At 40.7% G+C, this 17,990-nt stretch overlaps 1 protein-coding gene across 1 annotated transcript; it reads right to left on the minus strand.

The window, feature by feature from the left end:
• Positions 1–14,979: 14,979 nt before the first annotated feature.
• On the minus strand, positions 14,980–16,632 carry LOC129095009 (granzyme B-like). The gene is made up of 5 exons (XM_054603349.1): positions 16,538–16,632; positions 16,201–16,360; positions 15,881–16,013; positions 15,472–15,699; positions 14,980–15,315 (listed from the first exon to the last, which is right to left on the minus strand). The coding sequence occupies exons 1-5, from the start codon at positions 16,593–16,595 to the stop codon at positions 15,166–15,168; spliced, it is 729 nt and encodes a 242-aa protein (XP_054459324.1). The 5' UTR covers positions 16,596–16,632; the 3' UTR covers positions 14,980–15,165.
• Between the last annotated feature and the right edge of the window lie 1,358 nt (positions 16,633–17,990).

The following is a 17,990-nucleotide window of genomic DNA, read 5'->3' on the forward strand; positions in this document are numbered from 1 at the left end:
AGGTTTTGTGGGCAGATAACCCAACAAAGAGCGCCTAGGTGCTCTCTGTGCGTATTATCCTCCCCGTTTGGCTTTGATCGTTTTGGCATTTTGCGGCAGACACTTTAGATACACAGCTGATGCAACCAAAATGTCATCCTTTCTTTTTTTTTTGTTCAACCGCTGGAGAGAGGGGCCTTTTCATTTAGGAGGGGAGAATTTGAAACAGCTCTAACCTTTCATCAACAATGCCGCCACTTTACGCTGTGGAATTCCTAATTCAATGCAAGGCGTACCGAGGCACCTGCTTTCATCCGGCGCCGAGGCCCTTTGAGAAAGTCTGCAGATAGAAAGAGAGAGAGAGAGAGAGAGAGAGAAAGAAAAGGGACAGCGAGAGGCATCGGCAACTTGTTGACAAGACTCCGGTGGTGAAAAAACAAAATGAAACAAGCACCTGAGGGATATTTTTTTTTGGTGTCATGTGGCACAAACAGGTGTTTTACCGCGGGGGGACAATAACAACTCCTATCACACACGGATAAACAATCAATTTCAAAGTGCTGAAAAAAGACTCTGACGCATCACGATGTCACGAGACAATTATATATGTTTTCATGTGTGTGTGCATGTGCAGTTTGTGCGGACGTGTGTGTGCGTGTGTGTGTGTGCATGCGTGTGTCTGTCCTAGTTTTCTTCCCACGCCCTTTCCTGTCCATGTCATTCCTCACCTGTTCAGTAACGGAGAGAGAGAGAGAGAGAGAGGGGGGGGGGGGGGGGACTTTCAAACGGCCGCTTCTGCATCGCGGACCTACACGATGTGTCATCGCCGGCTTCATCGTTGCATTCCTGTCGCTGTTCTCACATTAACCAACTACCACACAAACAGTCTGATCACGAGGGCCGTTTATCATGGCCGAATTTCAAAATGCATCTCTCTTTCGTCATTCGTCCCTCCCTTCCACATTTCTATCCCCCCCCCGCTCTGGTCTCCCCCTCTTGCAGCCCCCTCTTTCCCCTCCCTTTCCCTGCATTCCTTGGTGAGTGGGTGGAAAGTTCAATGGGGATGTGGGATCCCAGAAGGGCAGGGTGGGGTGGGGGGGGGGGGGGGGGGGTTGCCTCTTACCAGAGCACAGTATGTGTGCAAACCGGGGGTTTCTTATCGGCTGATCTGGCAGCAGTGGCGGGTGGTTTTGAGTCCCTTAAGAGGGGTGAAAGGTACTAAAATGTGTGCAGAGTTGTCATATTTAAAATAAATAAGATTCTAAAAAAAGAAAAGATGAAATTTAGTACATTGTGATCTCGCAAAAACATTTGCTCATTTGCTTACATTGTTAAAGCTGAAATACTGGAATCCCTATATTGTTGTTATGGTTCACCTTCATCACCTATGCACTGCTGTTCCCCACCTCAAGACAGGGAGACACTAACAACACTCAATGAGAGAAGGACCTCTGCTGGATGAGTCTCGATACTGCAATGCTCCTTGTTTTCTCTAAAAGGGGGAATTAGTGTCAGCTTTGTTGACTGCACTGCAAACTAGGTTAAAGTTTTGTTCCACTGTGTTCACTGTGATTGGACTTGGATCGTGTGGTGACAGGACGACGTTGAGAGACGGCTCATCATTTTAGATAAATACCTGTCACCTGCTGTGATTTTGTTATTGTTACACCTAATTACCTCACCTCAAGTAGAAAATGAAAAAAGGCAGGGCAGCGTGGGCAAGTCATTTTGCATAACTTGCATAACCCACAGTGACGAACCCATTGCCATTTTTCTTCATAGGCATTCCTCGCCCTTTTTGTCGTGGTGTTTACCTTTGGGCTCTGTGTTATCTCCGTCGCGCTGCAAGCAAACAGACTGGTTTTGGAGGTTGGCTCCGGTCCGTGGGCTGCGAGTGTAGGAGACACACAGGAAGTGGTGGGCGACCAGCAAACTGTATTTCCCCTTCCTGTCTATGTCCTCCCTCCCTGCCTGCCTGCCTGCCCTTTGGCTATTAATGTAACTCTGAGCTGCCCACCACACACCCACATGGCCACTGGGAGCTGGTGTGCAATAGAATTCAGTGTGCACGGACACAAACATGCACACCGTCTCTGCATTGCAAATGATATCTGTAAATAATTAGAAGCTAAACGAGCCTGGTTGGCTTTCACATCAATTCATCGATAGCAAGAAGGAGAGACAGAACCAGGTCTGCACGGGGCACACTGTCAGACCCTGCAGCGTTAAAATCAGAGGTTTTTTAAAGGGACTCTGGTGCTCGGAAAACACTTCCGCTTTTGTCCACAGGGACCGCCAAAATCAACACAAAATTAAAGTTCCTTGTAACAGCTTTAAGTAGCTGCACCTACACACAAACAAACACACACATACACTCGCAGCCACACACTTTCCCGATGTATCATTGCAGTTTGATTGTGGAGGAAATGATTGTTCATTTCAGTTCGCTGCCTCCTTCGAGTAGCCCTTTTTTTTTTCCTTCTAAAAGCGGGCCCAGAAGTGGGCTGACAAATTTAGCACCTCAGCTGTGCACTTCCAATCCCTCCATCTCTTCCCCTCTGTGTTCAATTTACCACTTACACGCGTGGCACGGCCTACACACACACACATGCACGTGCACACACACGCCCATGATCCATGTTCCCATTGCAGCCCTTATCTCCTCCCCTCGGTCACCCGGCTCATCAGTGAGAACAGAGAGAACACACACTGGCATGAATCACGGTGAATCATAGCACCCAAAGAGAGGTGTTGCATTTAACCAGGACACAGACTATTTATAATGGCCTGGGCGTGCCCGTTCTCATTATAGGCCATGGAGGACGCTGACAATGAACAGGCAGATGAGGGGGTAGTGACTTCTTTTAAATGTCACCAGCTATGTATCTTCTTATCTACAGGCTGCGGCGGCGGCGGCAGTCCGTCTGAATCCGATATTTAGAGCCGGGTGAGCGAACTGGAACGGTTGGAGAAAATAAATATCTTTATAAGCAAATTAAGGGGCACGGGCACTTCATCGCCACACAAGGAAACAGATTCTCTTTTAGAACCTCTCAGACCCGCTGATTTAAATATCGACTATAGATTGTTTATAGGCACATTTCATCATTGGTGATTGCATTTCAATGAGAAAAAAACCCAAACGTCTACAACATGACAAGCAAAGCGTCTCTCCCATGCAGACCTCTACCTAATATGCTTGTTAAAGTCTAATTAGTGTAACAAGTAGCTGGAAGATAAATAAACATAATTATCATATCAAATACGTTCGCTGTGTCTGGGGGGTGTGGGGAGGGGATGATCGACTAATTTGACAAACACTTTGTTCTCCTGTTTTCTTTTGGCTTATTTTCTCTCTCCGCATGCCAATCACGCTCAATGCCTCACATTAGGACAGAGCTGGGAAGTGCAGGCTCATCAATCCTTTGGCACGCTCACATTCAAATCACACCGTGTCTGATCCTGAGAGCAACAACGCACTCCAAAAAACCCAACACGGTGTAGTGGTAGAGGATACGAAGCACTGGAACACCGTGACAGTCAGCTTTTCTTTTTTTTCTTTCTTCTCTGTTCCAGAGAGAGAAGAAAGGAGGGATGATTTCATTATCAGCCGACATGTAGGCTCATGCCGCACGGCTTTACCCAACCAACCGTTGTCATGGTAGCAACTTGTCATGTCATCAGCGTCTCACCTTGAATGAATGGAGACCTGCGGGATGTGTGCCCTCTTCCTAGGGGCGTACACGGAGGGGGGGGGGGGCGGCGTGAATGTGCGTCAGCGCTACGAGCAGCTGGGGAGGGGACACACCCACGACAACCTGCGTTATTGTTTGTGTGCGTGTGCGTGTGCATGTGCTTATGTGTCAGCCTTCCTTGGAGATGAGAAGAGAAGCCGGCTTCCTCAGGACCAAACGTAGTTACCGCAGGGACGACGACGACAACAACAACAGCAGCAGCAGCAGCAGCAGCAGCAACATCAGTCCACCAGCTGCTATTTCGTCTGAAAACTACACTTTTCCTTCGGCGGCCTGCCAAGAAAGGGACGTTCCGGTTTGTCCTCCCGTCAAGGAGCAATTTCAGTGTTTGGTTAAACGTAATCACAAGCTTTGGCCTTGAAGGTACCACCTAGAGGCTTCACAATCTGACTACGATTCACCTGTCAATGATTCTCCATGCGTCTCAATGTGTCTCAAACACAAACATAAACCCCTACAAGTGTGCATTCATCTGCATTACGTTTTCACATAGCAGCTCTAAGACAGGGCACTGCCTTTAATCCCTATGACATGTTACACTGTGTGAATTAGCCACGCGGCTAGCTGACGTCACTGCATCTCCCCACAGACTCTCAAAGACTATCACACTGAGCACATAAAGGTAAATAAAACATTTTCTCGCAATGCATCTTAGAATCAAGAGATATCCTCACCTTCAGTATCACCACTGAGTTTCTTTAAATTAGTAGCTGGTAACCGTTTACACCAAGTTTGAGAGATTTGTATCGGGAGATGTTCATCATGAACAAATGGCTGCCCTATGCTGCTAATCTGTGATGTGACAGAAATGTATATAACCATTTCAAATTGGAAAAAGCTATGAAAAAAAGCCAGTTTCTGGCTGCTTAAGAGTCTCAGTATATCAATTGCCTTTTTTCTGTGCAGTGTTACTAGCTTTGTGGTTTTGCAATGACATCAATCATGTTTCTGGCTTGACAGCAACAACAACAACAAACAGATTCCTCGGTCTTCATTCAAGCTGGAAATGTTCCGTTCACTCATTTGGAAAAGTTCCACTGATTTCCTCTCCTGCACATCAACATACAGAAAGATTTATTTTTTTGTTGTTTAATGGTCACTCAGGATGGTGACACTGATCAGATGGTCCTTTGAAAATGTCAACTCAGAATCCTTACTTTAAGTTGTGTCCTATATATCATGTGTACAGGCTGAAGCGTTGTGGTTTGAACTTTCTACAATTGCTTGTACCTCCTAGTGTTTCTCTGCGTCAGTCTTTTTTTCCTATGCATCACCTCTAGAAGTTGTTCTCTTAAGTGTTTATTGAATTCATGCAAGAAAGCTTTGTGTGTGCGTGTGCGTGCATGTGTGCTGAGGAGTGGGGGTTGATGAGGGGGGGAAAAGGAGGAAAGGCACGGCAGGTTTCCATGACAACAACTTTTTATTTGCTCTTCCTCAATGGCGTTGGTGGAAGAAACAGATAGATGGATACAAAGATGTAAAAACAGAGACAGTCTGGCAGAGTTATTAAGAGACAGGCTAGTGGGCTGGGGTGCTTGGGCAGGCGGGGGTGGAAGAAGGCAGCAGAGTTGTATGATTGCTTGCTTGCTTTGTCTGGAACAGAATGTCCTCCTTGTATACCCCCCTCCCTTGATGGATGACAAGTAGGCAACTTGCTAGCAGCCAATACCTTATGAATATGGCGAGATGTGTGTCTGCACCTTCTGATAAGAAGCGAGCATGAATCTCAGAAGCAAAATGGAACAATGATGAAACTCGTGTGCGCCTAAACATTTGAACGTGGGTGGGTGTTTGTGTGCGTTTATGTTTTTAATGCATCGGAGCTAAAGGATCTGCAGCTTTGTCCATGACTTACTCACGAGTAAGGAATCAGGAGACTCTCCTGTTGATGAAACAGACATAAAACAAGAAAACACACGCACATGGAAACTGAGACGAGTGATCTCGTTTCCAGATTTACGTTTACAAGACGCGAGTGAAACTTCTAGCTGCCCTCATCTAGTTTGATGCCGTGACCACATGAATCTGACGCCCACCTGAGGCCAAAAATACAGTCAGCATGCATCTGCAACATCAAACAAATTGGCCACATGCACAGGAGTTTGCAAACAAGTGTACACAGATGCACACAATAAATGAAACGTGTGCAACTACACAAGATTAAACAAACGTGTTGCTATTTTGGCCTCTTTCAGTAAAGAGAGTAAATAAAGGTCAAATAAAAATACAGATGAAACAGGATAACTTAACAGAGACATCAAATCATTATTTGAATCTACTGCAGCTCCTATTTGCAGGTATTCTGTTCCATTATTTCCTTGCAGGTACCGATCCAGATAACTAAACTGGCGTTTTAGGCCGATACTCCGTCCAAAAACTAACATCTATATATTCTTTTTCTGTTTAACAGCTGTATTCTACTAACCCTGTATTGATGTGATATGGTGACTATCACAGTTGTACGACCTGGCTCAGGTTAAACTCCTCGTAAAACATGAACAAATAGAGAAAATAAATGCCAAAGAACTCTTTAAAGTCTTTAATTATCTAGTTTGGCAGATTTTCAGGTGTAAAATATTGCAAGTTGCTAGCTTTGGCTAACGTAACATCCCCCTAGAAGCGAGATGGCTAACTCTTATTGTTTTTAGACGCAGCCATCGTTTCTTCCGGAGATGATGATGGAAGTAGCTAACTAGTTCGCCATCTCGCTCTGAGCTGATAAATGACATAACGTGATATGAGATCAATGCATAGACCGATCCAGCAATTTTGCCATGTATCAGGGGCATTTCCTTACTGGTATCGGGACAACCATGAGCCATATGAATGTAACCTACTTTGTGTATTGGAGTCAGCTGGCCTAAAGAACATAGTCACTATTCATCTGCAGAACGCACAGATTACCCAGAGACACCCACTGTAATCTGCACAGAAAAGAAAAAAAAATCACAAAAACAAACACACGCAGATGCACAATGTACACAGTGGTATTCATTCTTTATCACGCCGATTGCTCACAGCACTATTCTATTCTCCCGACAACGATTTGGGCAACATGCACACACACACACACACACACACACACACACACACACACACACTGATAGACTGTCTATCTGTGTGGGGAATGACTCACCTCCTCCACCTGGAGTAGAGCCAAGCCTTTTCTCGCCTCCTCCCCCTTCATCTGTGTGAGCCCTTCACTTCACTCACTCCAGCTCCACTATGGAAGCATTTCAATCATTCAAATTAGCTGTAATCACAGCCAAAGGCATAGAGTGGGAATGGCAGCACGTCACTCTGCATACTCGAGAACACTTAATATATTGATTTTTTTTTTTTTTTTTGTTTTTTGTTTGTTGTATTGAGCATGCTGTGTCTCAAAAAAAGGAGGGAATAAATAAGGTATCCAGGCCAAGCCTTCTCTGCCACGCATGCTTTCCTAGACAAAGGAGTCGGGATGAGAGGCCGGCTTTTATAATGAGCAGCGCTAAGACTCCTATTCGGTCTTCAGACCTGACATGTGAGGAGCAGCGCATCAGCGGCACCAGCTGCAGACTTCACATAATGACACAAATTATTGGCTCGTTAATGGGCAGCTTAGCCTTGAGTGTTCAGCCCCGGCATCACCGTCCTGGAGAACGGGGGAGACACGGGGATCAATCTCTGCCTCCTTGGACGTGCGATAAAACGAGGGATGCATCCAAAGGACATCTAATCCACGTTGCGGTGTCTCTCTCTCTCTCTCTCTCTCTCCTCTCCTCTCCTCTCCTCTCTCTCTCTCTCTGTCCTCTCTCTCTAATCCATACCGGCCCCTGGAGACTCATATTATGAGACTCCTACACACGCCCCCACCCACACCTTTCTCTCTCTCTCTCCTCCACACACACACACACACACACCACCCTCAGAACCACTATCTGTCCACCTCCACAGTCGGCCTGTGGACAAACCCAGAATAACAATGTGATCTTGCCTCTTAAAGGCACACGGTGCAGCTTTTTCGCATCATTATCTTTCAGGTCAGGACGGTTTTGCTACATTTATGTGAGCCTCATGATGCTGGGTAGAAGGAATAATAAACCCACACACACACATATTCATCTCATGTGGATTGAATTGTTATATCTGGAATATATCTGTTGGTATTTAAATGTGCATTGATTTGTGTTTGTGCAGTAAAAATAAATATTCATAAATTAAATATTCATCTGATATAGTAATTTTTAAAAAAAAAAGCATCACAGTCAAATTCGACCACTGAAGCATCAAAACTCGAAGCCTCTGCAAAGCCGCGGCTCCAGAATAGCAATCAACATCAAACAGAGAGTCAAGTGCAGGATACACAGCACTTGTAGGCTGCAGTCAATGAACCTCTCAGAGGAAGTACTGGTCCAGACTCCAGCCTGCATGAAGAATCCTGCAATAGGTTTGCTTAGAGTGCCCCCTTCTGTCATATCAATTACATGAATGACAATGCAAAAATATTATATACAAATAGATATATACATGTATCTATATCTATGTGTGTGTGTGTATTTATATATATATATATATAAATATATATAAAACAGCACACATATATACGTATACATATGTATATATAAACATATAAATACACAAATATATATACACACATACACATATATATACAGTACCAGTCAAAAGTTTGGACACACCTTCTCATTCAATGGTTTTTCTTTCTTTCTTTCTTTTTTTTTTTCTACATTGTAGATTAATATTGAAGACATCCAAACTATGAAGGAACACATATGGAATTATGTGGTAAACAAACAAATGCTCAACAAACCAGAATATGTTTTATATTTTAGATTCTTCAAAGTAGTTGAATGAGAAGGTGTGTCAACACTTTTGACTGGTACTGTATGATACACACATACATATATAAACAAATATGTGCATATATACACATAAATACAAATGTATACATATAAATACATACACACACACACACACATATATATATATATTTATCTTGAAATATCTCGACAGGCGTATTTTTCAAAGTTCTCACCTGACTAAAGCTGTCAGTGAAGCTTCATTGGCTCAAATCTACCACAATGGAAAATGTGGTGCTGCACAGGAAGTCATGAGGTGCACTTGTGTGTGTGTAGGAGGTGCTGCTGAGGTAGAAAAAGGGTAGTTCAGAAGTCAGGGTGCTTACTACAGCAGCAGCTACTTCTATTTTTAACCCTGAATGTGGTCTTAACTCTCTAATCTCAATTGCCTACACCAAGCACATTTAGTTTAGAGACAGTCCAGGATCAAAGCAGCTTATTGCAAGTGTATTTGATTATATTTCTACTCAGTTATAATATAATAGGTTATAATTGTTAATCTCCATCATGCTTTTCTTTACATTTTTCTGTTTAGTAGCTCTGACCTCTTTACAGTCTGCCTTTGAGACGTGATTTTAACTTGTTTGTCATTTTAACTCATCCTATTCATTTACACATTTTCCTGCTTTATTCAATGCTGAAAGCCATTGCTATTTAAATATCTGTTGCACCTGGCCTATAGATCACTAAACAGGTGAAGTGTCAGCTGTTCCTCAACCCTAAACTTTAACTGAACTATGCAGCAAATTGAATAACAGCAAAGGGCCCTTTGAGTTATTTTTTCAAGATGCAGTGCTGCCACCTAGTGTGCTAATGTAGAATAGCATCAGTCTCGTTAACATACGGTCACCCTTTTCACCATGGCCTTGAATATACAGATATTTGGCAGAGGTCATTTGAGCTGCATTCTCATGCTGCAACCAAACTTAAAGTATTTGCTTTTGTTCAAACGACTGAAACAAAAATGTGAACTCTCTGTGAGGGAACACCGAAGTAAAATGTTTAAGGAACCGATAAATGACATGATGCACAACCAACCAGGTAAATGTATCACGCCCAGTGCTGGAAGAAGTATGAAGACCTTTTACTTAAGTATACATACACATAACAATTAGCAGAAAACATGACCCAATTCAGAGTGTTATATTTATCATAAACTGTATATATTATTGAAGTATTATTACTGGTACATTTCGAAGTAAACACCATTTTAATGATGTCAAAGTTGAGCTCATATCCACAACTCTGCATCTCTGCTAAACTGCATCTTTTTATATTTTATTAACCGATAATGTGTCTTACATGTAACTTTATCTGAAATGTAAGTAGTTACCAGCTGTGAAGTAAATGTTGTAAAGTAAAAAGTACAATATTTCCCACTGAAGCTTAGTACAAAGTGGCATGAAATGTAAATACTCAAGAAAAGTAACACGATGGCGCCGTCAGGGACTTTGGGCCCCATGAAAAGATATCACATTGGGCCCCGCTATCACAGGCCCCGCAAATCCACATCATATGAACCACAACCGACAAGTTAACTACTCGTCTAAGAGGGGCAGCCCTTACTAAAAAGTATCACAAGTAAAGTAAAGTACTGGTTCTGCAGTAAAATGTCCCCTGTGACTGCTTATATATTATGAGACATTATTAGATGGTTGGTACTGATGAAACAATGTGTGAGCAGCATTTTACTGCTGTAGTTGGCTGCTCAAGGTGAAGCTAATTTTAGGAAGCAAACATTTTGATATCATTATTAGCAGTAATTTTTACGGATTTATTTTTTTGTGCAAAATATTGAATTTCTCTCTCTGAAAAGCTATTTGGGCCTTGAACAATTGTTTAATTTAAACCCAAAAATGATAGAAATGCAATCAATTTTATAAGCTCATCATTTGTTTTATTTAATTTAATTTAATGTACTAGTAAATTATCAAATAACTGTGGCTCTCAGATAAATGTTGTAGGGTAGGGTTGTAGGGCACAAAGTAACATAACATTTAAATAAGTAAAGCACAAGTTATTACCTCAAAATTGTACAGCACTTGAGTAAATGTACTTAGTTACTTTCCCCCACTGCTGGCTTTTGTTCCTCGTTTCTCCTTCGTTTCAGGAATAAGGGATGAAATGCAGATCCACTACAGAGCCAGCAGAGCAGCTATGGTGAGTATCACGGTGATGTAACTAAAGTAGGTTGTTATGTGGTGTTTCCGCTGTTAATGTGCAGCGATGCTGAAATATGAAAAGTCCTCATGTTGCCCTGCTCCGTTGTTCTGAAAACTCTAAAAGCCCTAAACCTCATTTAGTATGATAAATGTTCAACAGCCTCTTAAATAAGTCCATCTACCCCATTACAGAATAAAGTAGGATTAGGATTTAGCCTGGGTTCATTTTAATTTAGTGGTACAAGATCACTAAAATCACTCTTAATAGATTCAGAAGCGAGCTTATATTGTCCTTCAACGAAACGCTCTACTGCTCCGATATGGAGAAAGATTTAATAAAGCTGTGTTATGAAACCTTCAGCTTCAAGCTTAACTGACTATTTATACCTAAGTATCAAGTATATAAGTATATAAGTATATAAGTATATTAAGTTTAACCATGGACCACCACGCCATTATTGAAGCACTATCCTCTTTTTTTTTGCAACCAATATGTTTTTTCTGGTTATTCAATAAGGCGTATCAAACATTTAGATATAATTGTTCCGTTCTTGTGCATTTGTGTCAAAACTAAGGCTTACATGAGGAGGACTCTCCCTAGAGACTCCAAGGTTACGTCAAAGCCACTGATACTTAAAGTATATCCTGCTACAGTTAAAGTACATCCCGCATCAGGTTAGGACATCCGCACTCAGGTCAACATAATGGACTGCTACACAGAAGACACAACAAGAGCTCTGAGACGATAAATGAATATATATCATCCCTTTATCCTGGCCCTGAGCCTCTGAATTATTCAGTAAAACCAGGATCTAGTAGCCATTAGAAGAACTACATCTCAAGAAGATCGTAAATTGGCTTCAACATTGGGTCATAGAGGTTGCTTTCTCATCTGAATGTAAAGGAGATATTTTTGAGTAGTAAAACTTGGCCAAATGGGTTTTTAAGCACAAGTTATGTATGTGCATATATTGTGCATGTACTTGCTTCCTTTATGTAGGTTTTAATAAAGCAGTCACCAATATGGTTATGTGAAAAAATGAAAACTGCCTGATGGTGTTGCTAAAGGCAAGCTGATGCAGTCCCAAAATTCAAAAAGATTTCTTCCACTTGTGAGCATCAATGTGTCCAAGGGACAAATACAGATGTGCCGCAGAGTTAACTGTGGTTTCAGATAATTAAAAATTAGGTCCAGTTTCAGGAATGTAAAGCACATGAGAGGGTCATCACCTTACAATAGGTGTAAATAAATCTCATACTGCAGGTGTAGATATGTAAAAACCCTTATTTTCGGAAAGATGCAATACCTGTCAATCTGTCAGTCTCAAATATTATCTAAAGTAGTTGGACAAACGTACAACAAAACAGCTTATTCACTCCTACAAAATGTGCAAAAGCACACCCAAACACAGAGAGCGTCAAAGAAAAAAAGAGAGAAATCTTGATGTCAGCACACCGATAGAAATCTGATAATTCACTCCTACAATTTGCGGACTGACACCACAAATAATGGCCGTCTGGCTACGGCCCAACCAGATGGAGGAAAAAAAGAGTTTAGAATATTTGGTGACAGCGTACCAGCAGCAAACAGCTAATTCACTCGTTCAAAATGTCCAAAAGCGCAGCTATTCACACAATGAGTGTCTGGCGACGGCACACCAGCATCAAGAAAACAAAGAGAGAGAAAACTTGGTGTCAGCAAACCTTTAAAAAATATTTTTTTCCTTTATTCACTTTTACAAAGTGTGCAAAAGAGACAAACACACAATGAACGTCTGGTGAAGGCGCACCAGGAAGAGAAAAATAAAAAGAGAAAATCAGCAGACAGCAGACAATATACACAAAGGCAATAAATGGGTAAAAAAAAAAGGTTAAAAAGGTAAGTAAATCAATTAGGCTTTTATATATTAGGGCTGTACCAAATGTCATTTTTTTACAGTGAAAGCTTCTATTGAAAATCTATCATATATAAAGATGTCATCATCCGAAACAAATGGGACAACACATCTGTCTGTGGCAGGCCGAAGAGCGATTAGTTTTGGACAATCGCAGGAAATCTTGAAAGGTTAAATGACAACAAATATGGATTGAAGCGGGATTTTTTGTTGGATAAAAACTTGACTTTTGGGCAGAGACAATTACAGCGAGGAGGAGTGACAGAGAAGGAGGAAGGTGTAGGCTCAATGCTTGCACACAATTTTCTGTATGCTATTAATAATAATAATGATAATAATAATCGCAGAGAGCTGCAGGGATGACATAGTTTTGTAGGCCAACCCGGAAGTTAGCATCGCACTGGTTCCCACGACGAACAGCCAATGGGATTTATAAAAGCTTCAAATTCACGACAGTGCGTATTTAATGACATATTTTATGTTATTTGGGAAATTTCAAGAGCTGTCAAATGTACTGTGTTAGTTAAAATATCCATGAAATAGAATAATCTATTATACTAACATCCTCAGAAGTATATTTCAAGTTATGGCCAATAGGTGGCCATAACTTGAAATATAAATAATGACTTAGTATCTCAAGAAATAACTCAGTAACTCAAACGAATAGGAAGCTTTCTCAAAATAATGACTTCCTAACTCAAAATAATGACTTAGTATCGCAAAATAATGACTAAGTATCAAAATAATGAAAATGTTAGTAATTTTAAATAATGACTTAGTTCCTCAAAATAATCAGTTAGTTACTCAGAATTATGAGTAAATATCTCAAAATAATGATTTAGTTTCTCAAAGTACTGACTTAACATCTCAAAATAATACGAAGCTTTAAAAATGTATTTTGATGTACTTAAACAAAACTTTAATATCTCTTAAGCTTGTTTTACCCAGATACCTTATTTCATCTTGTATAAAATACTGACTGAAATAAGAATAACAGACACAGTGCAGTGTAAGATTAGTTAGATTTTATGTTTCATGTATTTGTTTAGTAGCTACGTGAGTTTGGTATTACGGCTGACTGTCGGATGCTAACGTTAGCTTAACTGAAATGATAGAATAGCAGTACATTCCCATGGGTTTTCTGGCTCCTGCACATCATAATATTTGTAAATAACGAAGTGATTTAAATCTGTATCTTCAATGAGTTGTGACACACTAAGTATGTTGGTTAAATGTGACCAAAAGATGTATATATTAGTGTTGTGCCTGTTTGTTAGCCTGTGTAAGAGCGCTCGTTCGTCGTATTGTTAGAGCGGCGCCGCCATTTTTAAATATCCTTGTCTCACGTACAAGGATATTTTAAGTAGCTGTGGGTCCATTTTTGCTGTTGTGGAACGATTAGAGAGGGTTTTATGCCCAGTTGTCCCAGTTATATTGATTGGATGGAGTGATTAAGTGGGATAGTGAATATAGAGTGTGGTGAATTTTGCTAATTTAAGTTGTTGTACATTTATAATGTGATTTTGTGAAAGACAATGCACTTGAAACAAATATGTAATCAACATAGCCCGGGAAAACTTTTAATGAAGACGCCACAGATCTGCCTGCTTCATCATTTATTCCTGTTTTCTCAGGCACACATAATCTGTATTCAGGCTCTCTAAAACTGAGACCTGTAACATTATGAAGTATGAATATGATGAAATTATTAATAAATACAGATATCATGTAATCTCAACATTAATGTTTAGCTTTGGTGAGACTGACTGCACATCCCTGATGCACACTGCCTCCAGAAAAACCCTCCAGTAGTCATAATAGCGTACATATGTGCAGTAAGTAGAACAATAAGAGAATAGCAGCCTCATCAACAGAGTCAACATTTAATTAAGACATAGTGTCTGTTATAACAGGTCTAATTTGAATTATTTTTCTGCTTTTTTATTGTAGATTTGTACGGTTTAAGTATGCTTTAGATACATGTAAAGTAGTAATCAAATAGTGTGGCCTTATTGAAAGCCTAAATTAATTTAAAGCCCAAACAATCTCAAAATTAGAAACACAATGTGCTTGATTTATTGGAAAGTGTCCATCCTGAATATTGGCCTCTTTGTCAGATATTGCTAAAAATGCAATTACAAGATCCGTTAAACAGACAGAGACTTGAGTAAGTTTAGAGTTTATACATGAGAAGAGAGTTTCAGCTGTGACTTCAGTAATCAAAACTCTTCCTGCTGCATCCGTACACTTTGTTCACAAGGAGGCAGTGTTGTCTTTGTGTTGGTTTAATTCACACTCAAACAGACAAGTGCACGGAAGTAATGAGAAAGCAACCGTTTATTGTTTTAATAGATGGTACAAACAAACTGTTCTCATTTGATCAAGGCCACAAGAAGATGCACAAAGCAGTAATATATGCAATGCATATAATGTTGTATACAAGAGCAGGATACAGTGCATCAATGCAAACAGTGAATTAAAATGCCGGGATTTGAGCAATCAATCGACACGTGTATCACAGCTTATTCATGATCGAATCGATCCAGTCTCTGAACTCAGGAATCTTAGTATATGATTTATTTTCATTTGATCCGTGTCCAAAAGCGGCGCACACCACACCATACGCAGTTTCATCTTCACAGACCAGTGGACCACCAGAGTCTCCCTGAAAGCACACACACACACACACACACACACAACACACACACACACACACACACACACACACACACACACACACACACACACACACAGTATGCAGTGACTGAATTGATTATCATTGTCGACCAACGTTTGTTTGTCACGTTACAAAAATACGTACAATACTCGGTCCATCCTCTCCCTCAGCGCAGTACAAGTTCGCCCTAGCACAGTCCTCGTTGTCAACAAGTGTGACATTGATCTCCCTGAGTACCGGAGACATGTACGTGTTGATCTTTCCTGTTGCTCCCCAGCCCGAGGTGAAACATGCTTTTGGCAGATTGACATCATCTTTGCCTGCGAGAGCAATGGGTTTCACGTTGTTGTTGAAATGTGCCTTGGAGCTCAACTTGAGAAACAGAGAAAGATAAAAAAAAACATTTTTTTAATAAAACATCAATCTGTGGCATAATTGAATGCACCTCTGGATTGATGGATATTACAGAGCATTTGCTAGTTAATTGAGAAACAAAAATTGTACTCTTAAGTACAATATATTTTAATTGTTTTTAAATTATTTTTTCTTTTACCTTAAGAAGCATGATGTCATTATTAAAATCATTGGTATTGAAGTCTTTATGTTGATATTCTTGCTTCACACATAAACGCTGTATTCCCTCTTTTTTTCGGTGATCGTGAAGTCCTAGTAAGATGTTGTAGAACCTGAAATAACAGAAGTGCAGAGAAGTTATGAGGGGGTATGTTTTTTTTTTTCTCTTCTTCAGAACCCTGTATTCATGAAGTAATTAATGTCATCAGTCACATATCCAACATGAAGCATATTTGACAGACTCAATGCGTGAGACTGGGTTGTTGTTGGGGGCCAGAATTGAAATTGGGTTGAACTGACCTGGCACGGCAGTGGGCTGCAGTCACCACAAACTCCTCATTCAGAAGGAAGCCACCACAGTATATTGTTGAACCATCCTCGTGGTATCCCTCCACAAGCACCATGTATGGCCTGCTGTGCGGCACAGCCTCATGACCTCCAATGATTTCCCCTGTGTGCACTGAACCAAAAAAAATTGCATGTGTGACCAAAACTAAACTGACCAAAGTAACCATCCATCCTCACGCACTGTACGTCTCAGTGCCGACGGTGGAACGCAGTTCCTCATGTAAGAGATTAAACAGCATGCTACAATACAGCTATATTGTATGTAATGCCATAAAAATAATGAAATTACCTCGGCCATCAAGAGTCAGCACAAGCATCAGTATTAGCAGGTCACAGTGGATGAACATGGTGAGATCAGAGTCCGGCTGAGCTACTGAAAAGTAGTGGCATGCATCACTGACATCTAGTCTTTATATGCGTCCCTATCAGGAAGAGAAATACGCGGTCTTGAGCTTGAATATTCAAATGCTGTGGCTGTAAACCACAATGAAGACGGCGTCTCTGTCACCTCCAGAGTTTTGTTATAAAGTCTTAATTCTTTTGATTATGTGAAATGAAGTAGATAGATTATGGTGCATGTGGTTCACAAACATATGCGGCATCAGTGGTGGAAATGAACTATTTGCAATTTATGTTCATTTATACTTGCTTTAACTCAGCTTCATTTATTTTGACATCTTTTAGTAGCTTTACAGATTATGGTTAATACTACAGCATAAAAGCAATATTAAAAATATCAGCTCATCAGTCTATTATATATTAAACTATCCAGCAGTATACAACGTTATTAAAATAAAGCCCACTTTTACCAGCAGCAACATTAATACAAAAATGCATCATTTCTAATCCATTCATATTCTGAAGTGGGCCATTCTCCATAAGCAGTACTTGTAATTTTTATAATGCAAGTATATTCAGACAAATACTTTTGTACCAGACTTTTACACAGTAGCATTGCTGCTTTAAGATCAGACTACTTCTTCCTCCACTGTAGTATTATATTCATAAGAGGCCACACAGCTCGAAAGGAATCAATATTCTTATTTTAGTCATGTCATAAAATACAGCACATACGAACAGGTGTGTTTGTGAGCGCTGAGCCAATTATATACTATATCAACCAAATTAATTCGATTTTTAATAGTCATACATGAAATCTAACTTTTGCATTAAACCCATCCTAAACATTTTAGGAGAAGTCGGCAGCTTTGAAGTGCTTGTTGAAGCAACTTTAAGCTCAGTGTCTTGCTCAAGGACGCCCCTAACATGCAAACCTCCACACTTTTAGTTTAAGGACGACCTGCTTTAACCCTTGAGCAAAAGTTCCTTCTTGATGCAAGCAAAGTAAAAACTGATAAAGCTCAGCAGGTATTTAGTTCTGCAAGGCCCCCCCCTCTTAATGATAAACAGAACCCAACCTGAATCTAGATCTGACGAGCATCTAGGTGAAGTTGATAACACATGAAACTTCTTAGATGGCCGAAAGCAGATAAGCATTTTTGCAGCACCAACATAAAGTGACAAAGATGGTGTGAGATTGTCTTATTTCCCCACTGAGGAAACTAACAGGAAGCCATGTGGGCAGAAAATGGCTAAGGGTTGTTTGGTGGAGAAACTGCTCATGACCCAGGGGTGCTACAACTCACTCGCTTCAGATGCAACACTGAAATCGTCAACGCAAAAATGGCTCAATCTACATTCATGTCACGGTGCTTTTTCCTGCATGCATAAGAGGCGTAGAG

Source organism: Anoplopoma fimbria, chromosome 8 (assembly GCF_027596085.1).
Source record: "Anoplopoma fimbria isolate UVic2021 breed Golden Eagle Sablefish chromosome 8, Afim_UVic_2022, whole genome shotgun sequence".
Classification (NCBI taxonomy): Eukaryota; Metazoa; Chordata; class Actinopteri; order Perciformes; family Anoplopomatidae; genus Anoplopoma; species Anoplopoma fimbria.